A 25,003-nucleotide genomic window follows, 5' to 3' on the forward strand; every position below is an offset into this window, starting at 1 on the left:
GTTATTTTAGCTGACCCAGCTTGTATCTTCAGTCTATGTGAAATATTTTACAATTTTTGATTGCTGTTAAACTGAAATCTTTAGCTTAGATCAAGGGGCCATATATTTGTTTTTGGAGGGCTAGAATTGGCTCAAAGACCACTATTTATCCACCACTGTGCTACACAAGTTCTTAGGATCAGATGCCTTTAATATTGTGCAAACATTTTCATATTCAGTGTGATATGGCATAACATAAAACATAATATTGACAGTATGTTTGATAGTACTAATCTGCACACCTAAACTCAACCCTCAACCCCTTTACACGGTTGCAATACACCCGCGTTTATGTATATGTATGAGATGGTGTAACACAATATGGTTTTCAAACGCAGCTCACAGTCAGCCACGTTGGACTGTGTATTGTAATGGGAAGTTATACTTCCTACGTGTGTGAACGTGCCTACGTAATCTTACGCAGGCCCCGCCTTTTCGCTTTTTAACCAATGAGATAGGGGAAGGGGCGGGGTTTAACCGATGACAGCCAATGTCGTCTCACGTTTGTGATACGTTACCTAGAATTAGTCTCATCCGGGTGAGCACTTTGAGGTGAGTAGCTAATGCTGACTGAGATAAAATAATGAATTAAGAAACGTCAGCCTTTCAATTTACATTTACTTCAGTAGCAAAGAATGCGCCCTAAATACTCGAATAGACTAAACATTGAAAAATTTAACAAGTCCTAGTAGCTTTCTGTCTATAAAATATGAAAGCTTGCCAACTAGCTACTTAGCTTTAAGCTAACAACTAGTCGTTGCCAACAATGTCCGGGTTTGCTTTGTCACCATTTTTGTTTTTTTAACCACCCTAGTTGTTGAGCCCAGCTAGTTGACGCTTGTTAATGTTTATTTCACCAGGTTCGCACTGTTTTTTACTGTGAAGCTGTTAATTGTGGGTCTTCAGGATGTACGGATCGTTTCGGCTGCTACTGCAGGTGCTGTGGGCCCAGCTGCTCTGTGGGTGGGTGCTGAGCTCAGAGCTAACTTTTGAGCTACCGGACAACGCCAAGCAGTGTTTCTACGAGGACATCATCATCGGTACAAAGTGTACACTAGAATTTCAGGTGCGTTCTTTTGGCCAACCTTACTAATCATCGAAATACATAGAAGTTTCAGAGAAGTGAGCCAAATCCAGGCCGACCTCCTGAGAATAATATCAGATTTCAGAGATTAATCAATGTCTAGAAACAGCCTCAAAGCCGAATGAATATTACTAACTAACACTACTCTGTTCCCACTGTAATTATGGATGTATTTATATACTGTACATACATACACACAGACATATTAAGACGTGTTTTTGGCCCTTTCGTTTATGTAAATACAACATAATAATAGCATAGCAGCAAAAGATACGAATTTATAACCATGTAAGAGTAGAATTCATGGCCGAGCTGCTGTAATGAATTGCATTAGATTGTACAGGTGTAAAGTGGACAGAGTGCCCTTTCGCTGTCTATCACTTCTCTTTTTTATTTTCTGACAAAAAGCATAATAGCTAGTATAAATAAATGATTGTGTAATTATGTTACTGAATAAATTGATATTATTATGGTTATTTAGGTGGTGACTGGCGGCCATTATGATGTGGACTGTCGTTTGGAGGATCCAGATGGCACTACACTCTACAAGGAGATGAAGAAACAATATGACAGCTTTACCTTCACAGCAGCTAAAAATGGCACCCACAAGTTCTGCTTCAGCAATGAATTTTCCACCTTCACACACAAGACGGTTTACTTTGACTTCCAGGTTGGCGACGACCCTCCACTCTTCCCCAATGAGAACAGACTCACTGCTCTTACTCAGGTGAGTGCATGTCTGTGTTTGTTTAAACATGTATCCGTTTTATTTGTTTTTGTATTCTTTATTGCACCTGTTACAGAAGCTCACCTTACATTGGCTTTAGAAAGTATTGAGACACCTTCACATATTGCTTATTGTGTTGTAGATGCCAAATCAAACAAATAGAAATACAATGTTATATCATCAACGTATATTATAAGAATGGAAAAACTGAAATAGCTTGTTTACAAAAGTATGAATACAACCTAAATTCAGTGCTTTGTTAAAGCTCATTTGGCAGCAACTACAGTTATTTAATTTTCTTTGTGCAGCTGGATCACAGTTTTCTAAACTCTACACACGTTTAAAGATAGGATAATTAAAGCAGACAGTGTCTCAGTGCTAAATATTAAAGTTTTCTTTGCACCTCCCATCATAGCATCACCTAGTTTAACTACATAAGGACATTATTTTATTTTGCACTTGCAATTACTGTCAGTGGTGCATTTCATGCTGTTTTTGCATATTTTATTGTTATTAACATGTTTTATTGTGCATAGTACATTTTGTTTTCTAATAACCAAATAACTCTTGGAAAACTTAAGATTAGGCTAGGGTGATTATAACTGCAGGATTATCACATAAATAAATAATTCGTTTTTAGGTATTGAAGCCTTTTGCACATTGTTTCTTTACTTTAACCTCATTAAGTTTTGAGGGGAAATACATTGCGGTTAACTGTGTTAATAAAAGGTCTATGACTATATTTTCGCAGTCACTACCACAATCTGTTGTGATTTGATATTTTTATTACAAAGTGTAAAAAATATTTCTTACAAATAATATTTTTCTAGCAAAATTAATGTTTAATGTTGTTACGTTTAAGAGCCATAAACTAATTCATTTATATATCCTTCCTAAATATAAGTCTCTTCATTTTACAAGCCTGAGAATGTTTTAACATTCACTGTTAGTCAGAGTATCGTTTTAGTTCGTCAGAGTGATGTTTTATTATTGTTTCCAGATGTTTTGTAAATGTCTTGGGCTCAATGTTTTACCATTTCCAGATGGAATCAGCTTGTGTGTCCATCCACGAGGCCCTGAAGTCGGTCATCGACTATCAGACTCACTTCCGCCTCCATGAGGCTCAGGGCCGCAGTCGCGCAGAGGACCTCAACACCCGTGTTGCGTTCTGGTCCATTGGAGAAGCCATTATCCTTCTGGTGGTCAGCATCAGCCAGGTGGTCCTGCTGAGAAGCTTCTTCTCTGACAAGAAAACCACTACAACACGTGTCGGATCATAACAGCCTCTGAGCTCTGACATCTGATTCATCACTTTATCTGTACCTGGGCTTGTGCGCATAGAGTGGATTTGAACAGCAGTGCTGATCTGAAATTGGATCATATCAAACTGCCAGGTCGTACAATCTGACATGTCCTCCGCTTTCAGCACTGCCATTCTTATAAACTTTATGCAAATTAGCCTTTAGCAGAAGGGTTTTATGTGGTTAAATTTTGTTTGAGGGTTTAAAAAAAACATGAAGAAAGACTTGGTTATGTTGATTGTAACTATCTGTATTGGAAGCAGTTCAAGACGCTGGTCAGAAAAAATTAGGTAAAGCAAATCACCAAGGATAAGGCCAGTCATTTTCCATATTTTTACTATAACCTAAAAACCAACATGAATTGCCTCTTTCATTGTAATATCTTTCAATCTTAAGGAAGATTTAACTTATTGATCTGTGCCATTGTTGTTTAAAAAGGATTAAAACACAACAGTGAGAAACACTCCTACATTGAGTAGTCCTTTTGAAATAAATACATGGTTGCAAGGGTCAGAAGGACTCTTTATCACTTTTATACCCCCTGATGTAAAGACAGATGGTCACTGGAGCTCCTTTTTAAAAAAAACAAAAAAACAAAAGGTAATTTTTCATAATAGATGTTGAATAGTAAAAATATAGAAGATGAATGGCTTAAAGTAGTGAATATTTAGGGTAATTTCTAAATGTGTTATTTTGTGTCCTTTTCAGCCCACATCACCTATTATGTCTCCCTGATCTTTTCAGTTTTTCAGCCAGACGTGTGCACTGAAATAACAAAGTGATTAGAAATCATAACTACATGTATTTATAATGTAAAGGTGCTGCAGATGTCTGTCCTTATCTGCAGAGTATTGGGTCTCTAAAACTGGCATACCTGGCAAAACTAAGAATCCTCTTTCACAAGGATTGCATTTGGACATTTGTTACTGTTAGACCTCACTGCACTTGGTGAGAAAGGCTAGATATTGTTTGTCATTTTAGATTAGTCATTAGAGGGTTTGCTGTACAGAGTGAGCTGTTGTTTAATATAATAGTAGCTTGAAACAGTTGTACAAAGGTTAGTTTTTTGGGTTGAAGGCTTGAAGTTGAGGATGCAGACGAGCTCCCTTGAGTAACTGCAGATACAGTGTGTTAAAAAAATTCAAGTTAGTTTATGCATTGTCTTTTATTCAGTTTGCTCAATTACTCATCAGGTTAAAGCTTTAGATTGACCATGTCTAGGTTGAAGTATTGGGTTTGTTATTATATTTTTGTGATTTGGTGAGGGAGACAAAAGAATATATATGTAACTAATGTTAATATTCAGACATGTTTTGTTGTGGCAGAACCAGCAGTTTTAAATGCGCAAACTTGTCTTTCACAGGTTCTCTTGCAGTGTTGTAGCTAGTTCTGCCTTTGTTGTGTACCAGCTTATTTATCTTGTGGGCTGATGTTGTCCTCTTGGTTTTATGCAACACTGTTGTAAAATTCATGTTGTTTTGCAAAGTCTTGCTTAAATATAAAATAATTCTAGAAACTTCGAGTTGTAGTTATAATTTGAAATTTAGTTCACCAATTACTCAGTTCATTTTCAAAATAAACATGGAGATTTGGCTTAAATAGCACTGAAAGAAAATGTTATTAAGATATTGACACCATGTGATTTTACAGGAAGCTCTGCTGATGTAGTAAGTGTAGGCACAGTTCAACCTGCCAGCATCATTTTTCTCTCACTATCCACCAAACATGAGTATAATACAGGATAACGCAGAATATTTTCACAACATCGATAACTGTAACTGGGATGTGACAACCTGGCAAAGTTAGAAGACGTCACTGTTGTCGTGAGAATTCTGACTTTAATTTAATATGATATTTTAGACCTGACTGGAGACCAAAAAGTCAGTGCTGTTTGAACTTATTGAACTGTGTAACTTGGTCACACCTGATTCCAGTGACACTGCATTTACAGATTAAAAGACAAAAACTATTGTTATGATTTTTTGCCATTTATTATCCCTGATTTGCTTTTCTTCCTTTGTTATACTGTAATTTTCCCCCTTCTCACCATGTGTTGTCAGTTTTGGCAGGTGGTGCATTTCCCCTTTAAGTACTAACAGGTATTTTTTGGACACAAATCTGAGACATTCAGAGGGCTCATTAAGTTATTGAGTTGGCTCAATAGCCTTTCCAATAAAATGTCTGGACACACACAGGTTTGTGGGCACAACCTCTGGTAATGCTGCTTTTATCCTGCAGGGAGTGGTATAATAAAGGCCATCACAGCCAGCAGCATTTCTTTACATCTGAAAACACGCCTCATGGATGACAGAAGATTAGGTTTCTTTATTTCCCCTAAATGATGGTTCATGTAGAGACTAAGGTACCTCTCACTGAACAGGGTGTTTTATTCCCTGGTGTTGTTTTTACTGGTCACTAACAGTCTGTCTGCTCTGTGATTGGTCGCCCACACGTCAGTCATTCGCTCTGGTCGAGAGAAAAGACTGCGTTGCGTTTGCGATTTGACAGAAACCGAGTCGTGATCATCCGGTGGAGCCGTGGGTGGACAGCCTTCCCTATTTACCTTCCCTTTCGCTGAGACGACTGTCGTGCCAGCCTGATGAGTGGCTACACGGACGGCTATCATCCGCTCTTCTAGGGGGAAACGTCCGTGGTTGGTTTGTCGGCGTGTGTGCGAAACAAAAAAACTGCTTGGATATCGGGGATTTCCCTTATGTTTCCTTTTATCTGTGTTTGTGGCCGAACGTCGTTTTCCCAGGCTAAGCTAGCACCAGCACGGGGTGACGGGTGGGGGTGGATTAGTACGTCTCGGCCCTCGGAAAGAAAAAATTAATAATACCTCAGGGGTTTGTTGGTGAATAATGACAAGCGTGTGAATCATGTCTAACGAGGGAGAGCTTCTTGGAGGCGAGGAAATGTCGGTGGATGAGTATCGGTTGATCGCTAAAGAGGTGAAGTGAGTAGTTGAGCTAACGTAACGTACGCGAGGGTCGGTTAGCTAAATTCACCGAGGAAGTTGACTAGCCGCATTGCTAACTCGGCGACTAATGTATTACTGGACCAAGGGCCGTCTCAAACGACTGGGTTATAAATAGAGTTAAAGATTCACATAACAAGCCGCCGATGCCAGTTTGTGAAAGCTGAAGTTTCGACAGTCACGAGTCGCCGCTGGCTTTGATCGAAGCGTTAGCTTTAGCTTGAAAGTCGGAGCTCGTTGTAAACAAAGGGTCCGAGCTCCACCTGTCCACAGCTGCGCTTCACCTCTTGTCGGTAACCGACTGTTTCACGGGCATCTCTGCTTTTTGTTTTGTTTTTTTTTGTTTTTTAATTGAACTTCCAGAAATGGATTTAAAGACAGCAGTTTTTAACGCAGCCCGGGACGGTAAGCTCCGGCTGCTCCAGAAGCTGTTGGAGAACAAAGATGGATACGAGGTGACCAAGTTGATGGGCGAGAAGACGAACGGGGCCACCCCGCTCCTCATGGCGGCCCGGTACGGCCACCTGGACCTAGTCGAGTATTTGCTGGAGTGCTGTAGCGCACCCGTAGAGGTCGGCGGGTCGGTGAACTTTGACGGGGAAACAATCGAGGGGGCACCCCCTCTCTGGGCAGCCTCGGCGGCGGGTCACCTGAAGGTGGTCCAGTCCCTGTTGGGCCACGGAGCGTCTGTCAACAGCACCACCCTGACCAACTCCACCCCTCTGAGAGCAGCCTGCTTTGACGGTCACCTGGACATCGTGAAATACCTGGTGGAGCACAAAGCTGACCTGGAGGTGGCCAACAGACACGGACACACGTGTCTCATGATCTCCTGCTACAAGGGACACAAGGAGATAGCACAGTACCTGCTGGAGAAAGGTGCCGATGTCAACAGGAAAAGTGTAAAAGGTGAGTGGAGAACAGACTGACAGCTGTGACCTCCTGTCGTCATACGACCTCTGACCCCCCAGAGGCAAAGAAACAATCTCTGCAGCTTAGAGGTTTTAGATGTTATCTAGTTTGAACTGAATAAATCTTTGTGACATATAAAACACATGAAATTACCTCATAAATCCCATTCAATTTATTTTTTAATAAGCCCTAAATATATACAAAATGGTGTAATCATTAAAGCATTTAAATATTTCCACGTGAAATGACTCAGCTCAATAATGTGACTGAAAGGTTTCACAATGGAAAGCTTCGAAACTCACTACGTCAACTTGGACGCATCTGTGGGTGTGTCTGAAGATCATGTTTTCTCTTTAGATGGCATTTAAAAGAGGAAAAGACACGATGACCACTGTCCATATGTTTGTTTTTTGTTTTTATTTTTAATACATTGCACAACAGACTACCTTGATTGCTTGAATAGAAAATCAGTACAGTGATGTCTTGCATTACGTAATTCAGTATCAGACACTTGTTCACTGTAATGTGTAAGAAAGCTGGATGTGTGGATGTGTATGGTAGTTAGAAATGTTTGTTATAGTAGATTTGAAAAGTTTTTATTAATCTCTTTAGAAGTATCATAACCCACTCCTCTATTATCTGTATGCTTATTGTCTTTGGTCATACTCCTGAGTATTTATGTGCATGGTTTCTGTGTTAATCCTCTTGGAAGCAGGCACATGTTTTTGTTTGCACACATTGGAGTGCACCTACACTGCCATTGGTCGAGATCAGAATATTAAACACAGGAATCATGCAGTTGCCCGTCTCTTGTCAACAGCTGGTCCAAAACGCTGCTGCTAAGCGTTTGACAGGAGCATGTAAGCATGATCACATCTGCCCCATACCAATGTCTTCACTGACTTCTGGTTCCATGCAGTTTTAATGTTGTACAGCTGATTGAACTGCTTTAATCAGGCTACAGTCAGCTCTATCAATCTTCAGGCAAACCAACACTTCTCAGTTAATTAAATGAGTGAGTTCCTAAATTCACTTTCAAGGTTCATGCTGAGGATTTCTAAGCTTCTTTAATAACCAGTGACAGCTGTTTTTTATGAAAGGCCCAACTTTATGTCAACGGGGTGATTAACAATGTTTATCAGATCTGAAAAATAATACAATCACTGTATCTTTTTTTATTATTAATTTGAAAGAAGATAACCACCTAAAACTATGACATCAACACATTTTCTAGGGTTAACTTAGCTGCTTCCCTTTAAAGTTTTGTCAACAGTCTCCTTCGGTTAAAATAACAATGTGATCAATGTAGTTTTGGCTGAAGCTAAAGAGTATAAATAATGTTTAATCCCTGACTAACCCTGTTTGGTCTTGCCTGCTGGAATATGGATTAGCCCTAGTGTAGAGAGAGCGGTCATTCTAGAGGCAAGTGAAAGCAAACCAGCATTACACAAGAGTGTTACACTGAAAACACAGGCAAATAGGGACAGAAAGGAAATGTTACACATGTGTTATGAGACACTGACTTTATTTACTTGAAGACATTTTTCCACAAGTGTGTTTTTCAACTACACTCCTTTTGAAAACATTTCCAAACAGTGTTTTTGCTGATAATTTGATTGTAATTTCCTGGAACAACTGACCTATTTTAATTAAATGTTTACAGGACAGGATTAGGCGAGCTGAGGTCTGGTTTAATAGTGCTCAACCAAACAGACGTGCATTACTGTTCCACAAGTCCTTAACTTCTGAGTAAACTACCTGCTTAAGTGTTAATTAAAATGCTTTGTGTGGGCGCTTACCGTCTTTTTGTTTACACATGAAACACTGTAAAGAGGTATAATGACGGCCGTATTACAGGTATCTAGTGTTAAGTTTTTTTTGTGTGTGTTTTTTGAATTTATAAAAAAAAAACTCTCATTTCTCACGGACGTACTGAATTTTCTCTCCTCTTCCTTCAGACATTTTGTGCCTGCTCCGACAGGACTAATCAGAACATGACTACATGTTAGATCATTCAGAGTACACTCTGTTTTGATGGCTGCCTCAGATCACTGACTGCACAGGTTTCACATATGAGTGAAAGTGAAAGAAAGGAATCACTTTTTTTTCTCCAACTATAAATAGTTGTAAAACTTCTCACACTGCATGGGTCCAGGTTTCAGCAACTGACATATCCCAAGGAATGGTAGATCTGAGTGACGGAGATGTCGGGGAAATGCCTACAGCTACTGCGAGCATGACACATCTTACCTGAACAGGGAGTCATTGAGTAGACTGAGCACTTAACAAACAAATGGCTGATGGTTATCCTGGTGTCATCTGGTTAGCCTTTTGAATGCATAAACAAAAGTGTGTGAAAGTGTGATGTTTTGTAGCTTTTATATAACAATTGATGGCTTTATTGAGAAAATGTTGACAGTTTTTTTTTTTTTTTTTTTTTTTTTTAAATCTAAATTCAGTTTTGTTTTGTTTTTTTTTTTTTTTTTTTTTTATATGATTCATTCCAGCCTCCTACAGATGAGTCCGTACAGCCTGAATATTTCTGCTTTCTCAGCAAATTGTTTTAGTTATCTATTAATTTATATAATTTTATTATAATTATTACGTTATTTTTGTTGTTTTTTCTACATGTTTTGTTGTACATGTTTGTTGCTGTAATAGCAGCAACAAACTCTCTTTAGTGGGTTCTCATTGAATGTAAATAATATTCTGTACCCTATTGTAAGTCATGTTTTCTTTGTTCACAGGCAACACAGCACTTCATGACTGTGCCGAGTCGGGCAGTCTGGAGATCATGCGAATGTTGCTGCAGTATGGCGCAACCATGGAGCAGGACGGCTATGGGATGACGCCTCTTCTTTCCGCCAGCGTCACAGGCCACACTAACATTGTAGACTACCTGACAACGCACCAGCAGGTGAGGCCTTCTGTTACTTACAGATGTGTCCGTATAGATATGCTGTGGTACACATCTATTAAATATTTATCTTGAAGACATCAGATAAAATGATCGCTTCTCTGCAGACAAGCCACACGGAACGCATCGACGCCCTGGAGCTTTTAGGAGCCACATTTGTGGACAAAAAGAGAGATCTGCTTGGAGCTTTAAAGTACTGGAAGAGAGCAATGGACCTCAGGTACATGGACAGTAACAACATTATCCATAAAACGGAACCCAAGAAGTTGATCATGGCATATGACTACGCCAGAGAGGTGAGTCTTCTTTTTACCTGGCACCATTCTGAATTGATAACTCACTGTGCATGCTTTGTAATTTTTATTATAGCTGACGGGAAACGCGTACTTTTCAACAGTGATTGCTTTTAAATTAGTTATCCAGCTAAAACCTTTGAAGTCACACTCTCTCTAGTATTGGAGACGAGCTGGAATTTTGTGCATTTTCTGTGAAGGACGAGAACAAAAAATTAAACGCGTTGGACTTACATTAAAAAATCTGATTTTCAGGCACTATGGAAACAGAAAAGCATTAAGCACAGTGTAATCAAGCCTCACCGTGTCTCAACCTGTGCGTCTTCTTCCATAGGTAACAAATGGAGAAGAGCTGGATGGACTGATATCTGACCCGGATGAGATGCGCATGCAGGCTTTGCTCATCCGTGAGAGAATCCTCGGTCCACAACATCCAGACACGTCTTACTACATTCGTTACCGAGGTGCGGTGTATGCTGACTCTGGGAACTTTGAGCGCTGCATCAACCTGTGGAAGTATGCATTGGATATGCAGCAGAGCAACCTGGACCCCCTCAGCCCCATGACCGCCTCCAGCCTGTTGTCGTTTGCCGAGCTCTTCTCCTTCATGCTGCAGGACAGAGCCAAGGGGCTCCTGGGAACGTCTGTGTCATTTGAAGACTTGATGGGCATCCTGTCGAAGAGCGTGTTGGAGATTGAGCGAGCGATTAAACAAAGTGGACCGATGCCTCCTGATCCTGCCCAGCTCAGCAAGGCCCTGTCAATCATTCTGCACCTCATCTGTCTTTTAGAGAAGGTGCCGTGTACTGCAGAGCAAGACCACTTCAAGAAGGAAACCATCTATAGGTGTGTTCCTGTATAACGTACTTTATATAAGCACCGATTTGTCTGCAGTGAGGATAAACTCATTTCTTAAGTGGCCAGGGTCAGTGTGTGAATGTATCTATGTGTAATTTAGTACAATATAACATGGATATTTTAAGGGTAAAGGAAATTTTCACTATCTATAATTTTTCTTGACCCCATTTCTGAAAATGTCTTTGTCATGCTCTGCCACACATTTGCTTTGGCAACGTGAACTTGTGCCAGTTAGAGTCCCAGAGCACATTTACAGCCTCTTTTCAGCCACAAAAAGGGTGTCAGTTGAACTCAACAACTGGTACTTAAAATATCTGCCCCAGGTCTATGTGAGTTTGTTCCAGAGGATCATACAAATGAAGATATTTTTTAATTTGTCATTGTCACCTTCTACTTGTTAGTTTTGGGGGGGGGGGGGGTGGACTCTCAGGCCTCACTTTGTGGATGATATATCTATATCAATATCCCTAATCCACTTTACCATGTTGCTATTTCCTGACTGAGAAGTAAAACATTTTCAAATCTCCAGATTCCTGAAGCTTCAGCCGTGTGGTAAGAACGGCTACAGTCCTCTACATCTGGCCGTCGACCGCAACACCACCTGTGTGGGCCGCTATCCTGTCTGCAAGTTCCCCTCGCTCACAGTCGCTTCCATCCTGCTAGAGTGTGGGGCAGATGTTAATAGCCGAGACGAAGATGACAACAGGTCTGTTTGTTTGTATTAAATCCTGCCTTGTTTTTATTGTAAATGGTAAAGAAACAATTTATTGGAAAGTGGTTATTTACTGTTCCAGTGTATATGGGACTGTATATGCTGTGCGGTATCTAATCTCTATTATCTATATCCCCTTCAGCCCCCTTCACATAGCTGCATCGAATGGTCACCCTGACATTATGAACCTGCTGATTTCCTGTGGGACTCACTTTGATAGCACCAACGCCTTCCAACAAACGGCCTGCGACCTCCTGGACGAGAAGGAGCTGGCCAGGAATGTCATCCAGCCCATCAACCACACCACTCTACAGTGCCTAGCCGCAAGAGCTATCGTCAAGCACAGCCTCAACTACCGGGGAAATATCCCAGAGAAACTAGAGGCCTTTGTCTTGCTCCACAGATAATGATCATGAAGGAGTAGAGGGGAATGGATGGGTGGATGAAAAGAGACGGGGGGGGCTGTGACTACAACGAGTGGACTGCACAGACTGTGGAGCGTTAGAGTTTAACACCTGAGCCACAACGTGTTTGAGGGGATAAAAGGCATCATTTTGTGGGTAAAGGAATGCAAATTCAAACTGTTTGGAGAGTATGAACTTGAAGATTGGTGTGCACAAAAACGTACTGTCTCATCCACTCTGGACGGTCAAATGATTGGAGTAAATGGAGGAATGAGTGACAGTTTTCTTCCTGTTTCCTCTTTCATGAAGCCACAGCTGGTCACAGCCCGATCGGTGGGCATGTATTAGGAGAGGACTGCAACATGGACAGACACGGTTGTAACTCTAGATGAACCGAGCAAAGGGTTTACATATTTTTGCTTTAGAGAAATTGATTTTTTTTTTTTTTTTTGCATATTCCACAATGCTATTTATTGAATGAAACTTGAGAGATTTTTCTCCATGCTGGCTCTGACCCAGCCTCAACTTTGCCTGCTACTCTCTTCTCAAAGCAAGGATTGAGGCAATTCTACATATGCTGGGACTTCAGGTTATATTTTTTTTGTTTGTCCCGTCACTTTTGCCAACAGTCATGGACCCTAACTCAGTCACCATTAGGTTTTTTTCTACTCTTACAATACATTTATTGTCATGCAATCTGGATATCTGCCAAGTGGTGTGATTTCTAGACCCATTTGTTGTTCCCACTTTAGTATATAACAAAGCTTTACAAGAAGGGTTTAGAGTGTGTGTGAGAGTGCGTGTGAGTGAACACCATAAGTGCTTTATTCTTCCTATGCACAGGCTAGGCTGTTGTAGAGACTGTTGTATTCTGTGCCGGCACTTGTCTGTGCAATATCTCACGAGTTTTGGTGTTTACCTCATTGCTGCCGTTTCCTTCAGTAACACCCTGCTTCACTTAAAGAAGGAGGTGGGTGCAAAACCATTGTACTGATTGTTGTAAGCGTGAATACACGTGAGTGATGTCTGTGCGTGCGTGCGTGCGTGCGTGTGTGTGAAGGAGTGAGTGCCACATGGTGTTTCTTGTATGCGGAGTGTTTCTGAGCTTGGATAAATTGAGAACGAGTTGGAAGTGGCACTCATGGAGATTCCATAATGCACATGACTGCCACTAGAAACTACAGTGGCCAAACTGTCTACAACTGCTGGAGTGTGCAGGCTTGTACTCAGAAGTGACCTCTTAATATTCACACATGGCCGACCTTTAAATTGCCATTGTTTTTTTTTGTTGTTGTTGTTGTTCTGTTTTTGTTTTCTTCCATTATTTTGATCAAAGAAGAAAAGTCTGGGTAGGTTATCACCTTGTGCATGTGCAGCATCAGCAGCATATCAACCAACCAATCACTGCAGCAAACCTTTCATGAGAACGCCTAGACTCCAAACTAAACTACAGCTAGGATAGTTCTGCACATTTTGTTCAGCTGTCGTCCAATTGTACAAGAACTGAAGACGCAAACGAAGTGGGGTGGACGGCCTCGACGTACAGCATAGTAAAGCTTTGTGAATTATCTTGTTTGCACATTAGCTTTAGATGTGTGGTGGGTTGGGGGGGGAAAAAAAGGGCTTTTCATAATTCATAGGATTTCAGATTGCAGTCTATTTAACCTGACAATTCCAAACCAGACATAGAAAATGTATGAGGACTCCCAGGGCAACTTGATTTGAATCTGCACTTTACTACAGTGGAGTTTAAGATTTGATATGGCATTAATCAAGTTCATGTCTTAATAACCAGTTTAACAATAAACCCATGTTGCACTCGTCTCATTGTCCAGATGTCTTATTTTCTTATTTGAACTTTTTCAGTTTTAAAATGAAAGGAAAAACTATTTCTTAGGCAAAGGTCAAATGGTTTTGTATTATAATGGATTTACACAGATTTGAGTCCAGTCTCCTGCTGCTGTTTACTGCACAGTCACTGAGCAGTGTACTTGTTCCAGATACTTGAGCTGGGAACGGGTGCATTGAGGATCCCTCTGGACTGGAATGTGTCCAGAGTAGCCTTTGACATTGCAGGGAGGGGTTGCTCATGTGCTTCCAAGAGCTGTCCCAAATAAACACATGCTGACTTATTGCCTGTTTGCTCAATACTTGTTGCTTAAAGCAATAAAGGAGCAGAAGTGGCTCACTAGGCGCTCTGCAGAAAACTGGGACTGGACTGTTTGGTCATGATTAGAGATGGTTGGAAAATATTTACCCACTCACTGTCACAGAAACTGACGAGATGTGTTTTCGCTTTTGGCCACGTTACAAGCAGCGAAACACAGATTCCAGCTTTGTTGTAGAGCACAGTAAGACCTTGATTTGTTACAAATTTATAATTAGCACACAGCTTAAAATGGTCCAAGAGAAACGCTCTATTTACTAGAATCCAACCAGTTTAGAAATAAAACGGTGTTGACCTAGTTTTAAAGATTTACCTTTTTCAGTGGGGCAACAAGTCACCAATGGGACGGGGAGGTCGACGTGTATTTAGACCGACTGTGTTGATGGATGAAGTCCACCGCTTTGACCCAGACTGAAATGTTAACAACTATTTGATGGATTGCAAAGTAATAATCTTGACATTCTGGTTAACCTGACTGACTTTTGACTCGACCTCCACCAGCAGGTTGACAGGTTGAAATTTAATCCAATTATGCACGATCTTTAGTGACGCTCATGATCTTAATGGGTCGGAATTTTCCCACTCGCAGTCCCAGATGATGATGATGATCCCCCCCGACTTTGATTTTCCCATCATTCTTAGCTCTAATGTTTATTACTAAGTAAAGCTACATATACAACTTTGAGAACCAGTAGACAATGATCCTGTGGACAGCCGCATGCTCATCTGTGCTGGAATTTCTGTTTACAAAGACTCACAGATTTATTCACACACTTAAGAGCATCTGTCAACCATCAGAAATGATGTGCTGTTCGCAGCATCCTGTCTTTACATAGTTGAATGATACTATGTGCACACACACACCCACAGCACATGCATACCTAGAAATATATAAGAATGCGACAAAACTTCTCAGTCAGGAAGTAATAAGTTTCTGTAAATAACAAATGATGGAAACACTGATCTGCACTGCTTTTTAGTTTAAACCATTTAAGTCTAAACACGTGAAGATGGAGCTGCTCATATCCAAAGAATAAAGGAGTCAAATAGTGTCTTTATTACACTTGTTCCTATGTCTAAATGAGGCAGTAGAAATATGTTTGGATGGTGGAAAAACTTAATATCCAAAGTTTTATTTTCTCCCCCTTCCTCTCTGGCAGCGAGGATCTCGCCACCTGTTTCCTCCACACGTGCAGCAGCAGCAGCAGCAGCGCACACGTCAGACTCATCCTGAACAAGGAGTGGGAAATTTCTTAATGAGTCACTGTAGGTGTGTGCGTGCTGGTGTAGAGCAGAGCAGCAAATGTCACAACAGTACCCGAGTCCATTTCGGAAACCACAAACTAGCGACTACAACTTGTTTGGGATCTGAAGGGGAGAGTTAAGTTGGTCAGAAAGAAGCCGTTGGAAGCAGGAGAAGAACGACACAAAGGTGTGAACTCGATATTTCTGAATGTGCTTTTCAGTGCTCGGGGGTTTACTGGCAGTGCCAGAGAGGTGTCAGCAGCGATGTAGTTTTACTTTATCACAGAAACACCCAGGATCACCTGCTTTAAAAGAAGCTCAGATATTGTCAGGGCTGAAGAGGACACATGGGTTTTTACTTTTACAGAGTGTGTGGAGTGACAGCATCCTGGGAACCATATCAATTGGAAAATGACTTCACTTGCACGTCATCTATAAATCTTCTTCCTTTCCAACCTGTTGTCTCAGATGTGTTGAGCTCATTTAACCCCCCCACCCCCCAGCAGGAATGCTAAGAACTCTATTTGATGGTAATTGTGAAGCAGATAGTGTAGGTGTGTCTGGGTCTCATTAATGCCTGGAACAAGTCGAGTCTCGTCACAGCACAGTGTAAAACGTGAGCGTTCATGTGGCGCAGTCCCACTTCACCCTGCACAGGAGGGCTGTCAGCTCCGTGTTGAGTTAGATGTTGACATAATGAGGGAGCGATTAAGGCTCAAGGAGCGAGGCTTGCGACGAGAGAAAGGAATAAATGAGCTCTCTCCTCCACAGGTGGAAGGCTGTGTGTGTGTGTGTGTGTGTGTGTGTGTGTGTATAAAAGCTTGAAGAATCACTTGTCAGCTCAGCAGGGAGGAGGTGTAGTGAGTCACAGGGTTGCCCGTGAAGCGAGAGAATCTACTGAAGTGAGCTGGCTTTGAGCAAGATACAGCATCCCCACCAGCTCCTGGAGAAAGTCACCCTGTGTTACTGTGCTATTGCAGGAAGCTGCGCACGCAAATGCTTTAAGAAACCATCAGACGGGTTTACGTTTTAAAACATTGCTGACATTTCTGTGTTAAAATGTCACCGTCACAGTTCCTCATACTGGCAGTCGAGAGATCCCCCTGGTGTGTTAGGAGGACGAAATCAAAGTAGTGTCCAATAATATGACACTACAAAGCCTGATGTTATCAAATGAGGTCAATATCTTCCGAATTCTTTCATTTCATTACTATCTTTCTGCCTCAGGAACCTTTGTAATGAAAACAATGTGACTTTGGAACATCCCCCGCATGATAAGCTTAATACTGCGTTAGCCTCAGCTGAACTTTACCATCTGTTGTTGCACAGAAAGACGCCTGTGAGAGTTTCCCCTCATGCGTTACGTTCAAATTAGTGGAGATGCTGAATGTACAGTGTGTAAGTGGTGCTTCACTGTAAAACTTTTTTGGGTTAATGGGTTTACGCTGATCATATGTTTCAGTTCAATTGACCCACTACTCCTCAGAGAATGGATTCTCTAAACGAAGGCACAGCTGAAACATATCTGACACAGTTTTCACTTACTGTACACAAGACTTCACATCAAGGCGTCTTTTCGCGGCCTCTTGGCAGTGCTGTCAGCTCAGCCTACTTCTGTCCTGTCTATATTTAGGGCTGAATAATGCCCTGTTGGAAAGCTGTCCTACATTAAGCGTGCTCCTCCATCTCTGAATACCTGCAGGTGAACTTGCCTCCGTCACCAGACACCTCTCCGCTCTGCGTGCCTCTGTCTGCATCCGCGTGCCACTCGATCCCCTCAGTTCAGCTCAGTCGGGTTTTACCGGGAAGAAGAAGCAGTAGAAAATTATGAATAAGAAATTAGGCCTGTTGTGTCTTTTAATGTTTTAGGACTTTGTCTATTTCCAGTTTCTACCTTTATGTGTCTCTGTCATTGTCGGCAGCTCTCAGTCTGCCGCCCCCTCACTTTCTATCTTTTCTCCTTTTCTCTCTCTCTCTGTGTCCTTGGTCACCACGGCAGCAGGAGGAGATTTTTTTATTTTTTTGCTTCTTTTTATGGATAAATTTATCAGATCACGACTCAACAAATACTTCATTTCATTTTTTTCATTTTCCATCAGCAACAAACCAAACTAAAAGGCAAAAACCTCAGTGTGGCCTGAGTGTAAGTATATAATACATACATACAATATATACTGCACATATACATCTTATATGAAGCATATACACACAGTATATATTAAATATGTACATACATGTATATGTATACTGTATATAATATTTCAACACTGAAATAGTAAATTCAGAAATTGAATTGAAACTAACAGCTGTTAGTTGCAGTTGTTAGTTGGAAAACACAGCGACAGTGGATCATTTTCTTGACTCTCCAAGTTTTCCACAAACTGCCAGATGTCAACATCTGCTTCACCATGTCATTAAAACCAGATGTTTACTGTGCTTCTGGTTAAATCCTATCCCTAACAAAACCACACGGCCACTTCTCTTTGTCATGAAAGATGACCCAGTGCCACATGTCGAGACACGTTACCGCGGCGGCTCGGTACCAAAACACTCCAGAGCTGACATCTTGAATGGTGTGAATTCAACCTGAACTTACAGCCTGGACTCTGCATCTATGAGTCATTTAACAGAGTCACTGGTTCACTGGAGTTGGAGTGCCGTACTTTATTTTCTTGTTTGCTTTGATGCCCCGACAGTGCATTGCTCTGGATGAGAATAGCACCTGCTGTATGTAAAATACGAAGGTGACGAGTGAGAAGGAGGAGTGGGAAAACATCACTCATTACATAAGAGCTGCTGCAGCTGTAATAGATATGTGGGATATGAACGTGGGGATCACTGTGGTTTGAATCTGACACCGGCTGGTACTGGACAGCCCGGTCTCGGCCTCACGCTTTATTTGTCTGTCCAATCAGTAGTTCCTGATTGGACCATGGGGCACTGCTAATTTAGTGTGTGTGTGTGTGTGTGTGTGTGTGTGTGTGTGTGTGTGTGTTACTGGTGCCCTCCATGCACCAAGACTTTGGCACCAAGACTTTCCACTTTAAGTCAGCTGTCAAATCAACACTTGTATAAATAGAGGGAGAATTAGCTGGCATGGCAGTGATTATAACAACAAACACACAAATTCAACACACAAATCAGACAAAAGTATCGCAAATACTCTGAATTTCCAAACGCACACACTGGACGCTTTATTTATTAGGGTTTTGGACTTTCCTGGATAGCTGCCTGCGTAGATACATGAATTCAAAGCAATAAAGATATCCGCCTGGAATCAGTCCAGGGACATTGCCGTCACATGATATGCATCTCAGCCACCAAGACACTCCCATTCAGGTCTATTTTAAACTTTCCTTTCAGCGAGAATGCCACGTTAGTGTAGTTGAGCCTGCTTAATTGCCTTATTATAGCTGTGAAAGCTGAGGTTTTATGTAATCCATAAATTTGACATACAGTATGATGAGTCCTGGAGGATCTGAATCTCGGGTTTCACTGGCAGTTTGTGAAAGACACGTTTAAAAGGGAACAACCATGTGTTTTTGCTTCAGAAGGCATCCTGCAGACTGCATTTTGGAGAATTTTGGTGATCTTTTTGGTGGCGTTTGTCCATATCTAAACTTAGAAACCCTCAGTGTTTCTGTCCATTTGGGTCTTTTCTTCTATTCTGTTAAATACATTGAGGTAAGACTGTAGTTGTGAGGTCGTAGTTCACCTGTTACAACAAACCTTTTTTATTTTGATTAGTTTTTATTAATATTGTGATCCACCTATGGTCTAAGTTTTATTGCTTTATGATAATAAATGTAATGTGAGTCAATTGCATGTTAGTTTACACACAGTGACTGTGATTCCTCAGCCGTGATACCATAATAAAGTCATTAATGTTAAGTTACTGTCCATCACTACAGTTTAGCTAAGACACAAGCAGCATGAATCAGCAAACTTGAGAAGGTCAATGTCAAAGTCTGCACTACTGGATTTATCATGATGACGTATCAAAGTGATCAGGGCACATTGTTCTGCGGCACAATGCTGAGTTAAAAAAAACATTCCTGCCACGGTTGTGCTTTAACTTCCCCTCAAATGCATTCTGTCTGTTTGCCTTGACCAAGATAAAAAACTGTTTTGCTTGTTTAAAATGCACCTCGCACTAAAACAATTTCTCTTCAGCTCATCAGTTTCTGCGTTTGGCTGTGCCCACATTTGTTGCCAATGCCAAACCATCTGCCACAAAGCAACACTGACTCATCAGGACCGCCTCCGCTCTTTTGAGAATCCATAATTTCCACAAGATACCTCCTTTCCTATCTAATCACCCTGTACTCTACCTTCCCCAGAACTTTCACGCTAGCTGTGCAGTGCTGAATCAAACACATGTGGGCGCAAAGTATCGCAGATGAAAGTGCAGTTGTGGACAGAACTGCAGTGCTGCAACATGGTCAAAGCAAATCTAAATGTCCGACTTTCTATTCTGTTCGTTTCTATACTATATTAAGCATTAACCCTGTTCAGCAGCTCTTCTAATACCCACCAAAATGTCTTCCCCACAATGATTTTGGACTAAAATCTGAAATACACACACACACACACAGCCTTTCTCTGTCCTTAGACTTATCATTGATTGTTACACAAGGAGCACTGACGGTCTTTGTTCTGGTCCTTGAGCTGCTACAGACAGACTCAGATCCAGTGTCCAGACGATAAACTAGATGCTCCAGCCTGTTGGTGTCCATTACTCCTAATCACACTGATACAGCTGAAACACCACTTTAAACCTTTATATCTTTGTTTATGTCTTCCTCCCTACTTTCTCTCTGGGTTTTCTCCCCTCATCTTGACCTATAGGCAAATGCAGATTGTGTTTTAAAGCAGACTGTCAACTATTCTTCAGTCCATTTAAAGTTGTAAGACTACACTTACCTCTGTTCACATAACACTGACCAAACTGACAAAGACAATGAGAATGTGTGAAGAAAGAAAATATCTTCTATGATTGGCAAAGCTCTGATTGATCGTCCACCAATCACAGGGTTGGTAAATCGTCTGGTCAGATTCATGATCGTCAAAAAGGAGACACTGGTGGTTTACACCACATCTCACAATAAACCCCTGACTGACTAGTTCCACTTGTGAATTTTAGGAAAAACATGTCAGACAAAGAAGTTTGGAGAACTATTGTTTGTGCTCTGAGCTGAATTCATGTGTGACCACGAATAACTGTGTCAGTTTCGACCTTTTACACCCAGACCGGTGTTTTAGGTGATGTCCAGCAGTCATTCATAAAAATAAAGACACAGCGCTGAATTACTGTTGATATGGGGAAAGTCTTTCATGTTTACTTACTTGATGTTTGCTACTGCACAGGGCACAGGGAGTCAGAGAGCAAGCTATGGGTGTGGTAAAGGGAGGGGAATAAACATGAGCTGATCTGCCCACATGCCAGTATGAAAATAGAAATCCCAGTGTGCCCATCAAAGCTTCCCCGATGATTTTTTCTGCTGAACCTTTTCTCTCTGTGGCTGATTCCTCCAGAAACAACAGACCGGGCCAGATTCCCAGTACATAAAAGTCATCGGGGGGGGGGGGGGCTTAAGTTAGAAGAAGGAGATAAGACTCACAGTAGTCTCTTTTTTTCTGGCAGAGTAGAATTGTTTTCAAGAGGTGAACTTTGTCTCTGTGAAAAAGCCACTTGCTCTGACTGCAGCGTTATCTGTCCTAATAAACCACCGGGGGTAGAGTGAGACCAGCAGCTGGAGACTCTACAGTGGAAAAACCACTCATTAAACCATGAACACTCGCAGGGAGAGGCAAACGGCAGGTCGACTGCTTCTAAGTCAACCTGTAGAAAACATACACACAGGAGCCGAGCCTCAGCTGCTGCTTAGTGTCTGACAGACGTCGTGGCATTTTAATAAATGTAATTTGATGTACTATGCCAACCAGAAGCCGGGATGACAAACACTTTCACGTGAGGCACCTGTTGAGCATCTGAAGTTGATCAGGTTTGAAGTTTGGGTCCAGTTAAACTGGAAATAAGTCGTTTGAGGAAGCTTGATTTGACGTGAAATCAGGTGTCCTCGGATAAAACGAGAAAATGTGACTCCAGTGCATGACGTAAACTTACAGACGTTCACGTGAGCACATGCACACAGTAAATCAGTAAATCCCCTTGGATTATTTCATGTTTTGGAATTTTGGAAGGTCAAAATGTATTTTGCAATTTGTTGCAAACAATAACCAGTTGTAGCCTTTCCACATTTATCACTCGTGAGTTTAAAGGTTCATTTTTGAAGTTTGTTTGCTGCCGTTCACGTGGCTGTGTGCAACCAGACTGTGTGTATCCCAAGACAGCAGAAGACGCTCTGAGCGAAGTACACTTTTATTCAGAGCAAGAGCACACACACACACACACACACACACATCTCTACAGGAGGGGTGACCCAGTTGCCAAGACTTTATTTCCATCCTTGATTTAATAAATTAGACATTGACTATATTAAGAGTCACGTTATTATTTCATTAGAAGCTGGATGAAGTGTGTAATGTACGATGTGTAAGTGTAAATAAACAGGAGGCTCAGAAAAGTTTGATCACCTACCATTCAGTAAAAGGAAAGGTAAATTCCAAGGCTGCATAGATTCAGTCTATTTAAAGCGTGGGCACAAGAACAGGTAACTCCCTGTGAGCAGGTCATAAGAGGGCAGCAGTGCACAGTACACCACCATGTGGAGAGCGTGGGTGAGGTGAGGACTGACAGTATGTCACAGTGGACACGTGAGAGGCCCTCAATCTAACCAAGAGCAGCACTTTAACGGCAGATAACAGAAGTCAAACAACGGTGAAAAAGGAGCTGATCGACCACGACATGGTGGCAGATTTATAGTTTTTCTGAGACGTGTCTAATTGTACTGATGAAAACCGCCAAATAAATCTCATGTGACTGGAGGTGTGAGTGACTCTCAGTTTAGATCAGACACCCAGCACTTCAGGTTCAGGTTGACCCTCCATGAAACACTGACCTAACTTGATCTTTAGATGTGTAAAACCTGCATTTTAGACATTAGATGCTTCTGAGGAATAAATTGATTATTAAACATAAACGTGCCATTTAAAGCAGCCGTGCCTTTTCCATAGTGACACACAGACCTTCATTTCTAAGGGCTGCAGCTCATTCAACATGCAAACTGTCGTGTATGAGCTCAAGTGTTGGACAAGTGGAAAGTTTGACCTGCTGGTGGTGTTAGATGAAAGGTCAGAGGATCACTGTAATAATCAGGATTCAGACTCTGGCTATCATCAAAGAGTCGACGTCAGAGCTTTATATTAGTCTGCGCCTGCATTTCACACCAGTCATTCCCAGAAGGTCAACTCAGACGCCTTTGTCACATGAAAAAGTTCATTTTCAGTTTGGTTTGTAACATTCGCAGAGGTTGGAAAAGGACCAGATGCCCAGTGTTTCACAAGCCGGCCGAAAGTTACACTCAGAGAAATGTTGATGCGTTGGCAGCTCAGAGAGGAACAGAGAGAGACGGCACGAGTCTGCAGCACAGCAGGAAAAGCAATTAGACTGATCACTTTCTCCATACCTGCCCGAGCTCCTCACCGCCAACAGCTCAGCTCCTTTACTGATATGCACACACACACACACACACACACACACACACACACACACACACACACACACACACAGACACGTGCATGTCTCAGTCTGCGTCTAACATACCCAACTTGTGCAGGATGTAACCGAATCACATTGCTTTTTTACACCATATACAATTACAGCAAAAGCCAGGTGTTGAGTGTGTGTGAGTGCGTGTGAGTGTGTGTGTGTGTGTGTGTATATATAAAATATATATAATTCCTAAATGGGCTGTTTGATATAAATATTTTACTGTTTTTACTAAAGCACTAATAAACTAATGTACTTTTACTTGAGTAAAACTCTGAACACATGACTTTTACTTGTAACGGAGTATTTCTACACAGTGTGACTGTGACTTTATGAACTTAGGTCACTCATTGACAAGTGAGCAAACTCTTAACTCTGACTGCACGATGCTGTTAAAATGGTTTGAACCTATTTCGATTGGTTTCTTTTTCAACACAGAAACAACAGAAGTTCCTCTTTCACACAGGACATAAATAAAAAGAAGTCATAGAAGTCAAGAAGAGTCATATTCCAATTTAGAGCTGACCTGAAACATCACACCTTTTGACAGCTTGAGGTGAACGCTTATTCACAACGCTGCATTGGTTGAGGTCAAGCGGTTTACACTGTACAACACCCTGCACGCCCTCTCAGGTTAGCTGGCACTGCTCCGCTCAGGGCTCATGTGTCTCACAGAATGTATATTTGGACTTTGAAGATGAATTTGCTTTGTCAACTTTTCCAAAAACCATGAAACAACAATTGATGCAGTTACAGCCCAGCAGCGGGCGTGCAATGTTTTTATCTGTTCACAGCACCTCGTGTGGCCCCAACATGCAACTTGCAACCTGCACCTTTTACTCTCAACAACAGATGAGCTGCTGCATAATAAAAAACTACTTTAAAATTATAATGTATCAATAGAGGCCCAAAATAAAACAGGAGGCTTAACTAAAGCATAACACGGCCACTTTAAGAGAGTCCCTTTCCTGGGGACGAAGGCAGGAAATTGTCACGCTCCTCATTAAGGAGAGCGGTTACTATTTATGTTGCGATGACAACTCTGCTTCTGCACCCACGAGAGAGACCATCCCCAATATCTGCACTCAATAATGGATTCAGTTTTCTATTTATACTGTGTCTCATTCTCTCTTTCTCACTCCCTCTTTCGCTCTGTCACTTGGCCAGCTCTCATAATAATTATAGCTGTTGGCCATCATAAAAAGGCTGTTACAGAAATAACCAAGGCCTCATTAGACAACACAGGCAGTTATCTGAGACAGTATCTCTGAGCATCTAGTTGTAACAGGGTGATGTTTCTGTACCTCAGAATCTGGGCTACACAAACTATATCAAAATCACTGTCATATAATACTATTTATTCTGGTTATTATCACAAACCCTAAAGTACTAGTACCATGTCATTCATTAAAGTGCTGCAGAGCATCTGGAGCAAAACCTGTTTAACATTTACAACTGCAAATTTATTATGTTATAAACAGGAATCAAGCAGCTATAGAAGATGCTGACGTTATTTCTAAATGAGCATGGTGTGAGTCTTTCTGTAAAAGCCACCCTGAGGAGACGGCACAGGTGACACAGTAACCAAACAACAACAAGAACAAATGTGCCAGGCTGATGATCACACAGGTGCAACCAGGTGAACAGCTGGTTACACCGGCCGGCTCCAGATGAATTTAAAGCAAAACCGAAAGC

At 41.4% G+C, this 25,003-nt stretch overlaps 2 protein-coding genes across 3 annotated transcripts; both read left to right on the forward strand.

The window, feature by feature from the left end:
* Positions 1–514: 514 nt before the first annotated feature.
* Positions 515–5,120, forward strand: tmed7 (transmembrane p24 trafficking protein 7). 2 transcript variants are annotated; one of them, XM_026343916.2, is made up of 4 exons: positions 515–591; positions 946–1,105; positions 1,605–1,850; positions 2,894–5,120. In XM_026343916.2, the coding sequence occupies exons 1-4, from the start codon at positions 530–532 to the stop codon at positions 3,128–3,130; spliced, it is 705 nt and encodes a 234-aa protein (XP_026199701.1). In that variant the 5' UTR covers positions 515–529; the 3' UTR covers positions 3,131–5,120. The 2 variants fall into 2 exon arrangements, with proteins under 2 accessions (XP_026199701.1, XP_026199702.1); XM_026343917.2 differs by having other exon boundaries at positions 558–591; positions 900–1,105.
* A 1,373-nt stretch (positions 5,121–6,493) lies between these two features.
* On the forward strand, positions 6,494–14,047 carry fem1c (fem-1 homolog c). Its single transcript, XM_026343431.1, has 6 exons — positions 6,494–7,037; positions 9,788–9,957; positions 10,065–10,253; positions 10,585–11,096; positions 11,638–11,814; positions 11,963–14,047. Exons 1-6 carry the CDS (start codon positions 6,494–6,496, stop codon positions 12,225–12,227), a joined length of 1,857 nt encoding a protein of 618 aa, XP_026199216.1. The 3' UTR covers positions 12,228–14,047.
* Positions 14,048–25,003: the final 10,956 nt, after the last annotated feature.

Source organism: Anabas testudineus, chromosome 9 (assembly GCF_900324465.2).
Source record: "Anabas testudineus chromosome 9, fAnaTes1.2, whole genome shotgun sequence".
NCBI classification, from domain to species: Eukaryota; Metazoa; Chordata; class Actinopteri; order Anabantiformes; family Anabantidae; genus Anabas; species Anabas testudineus.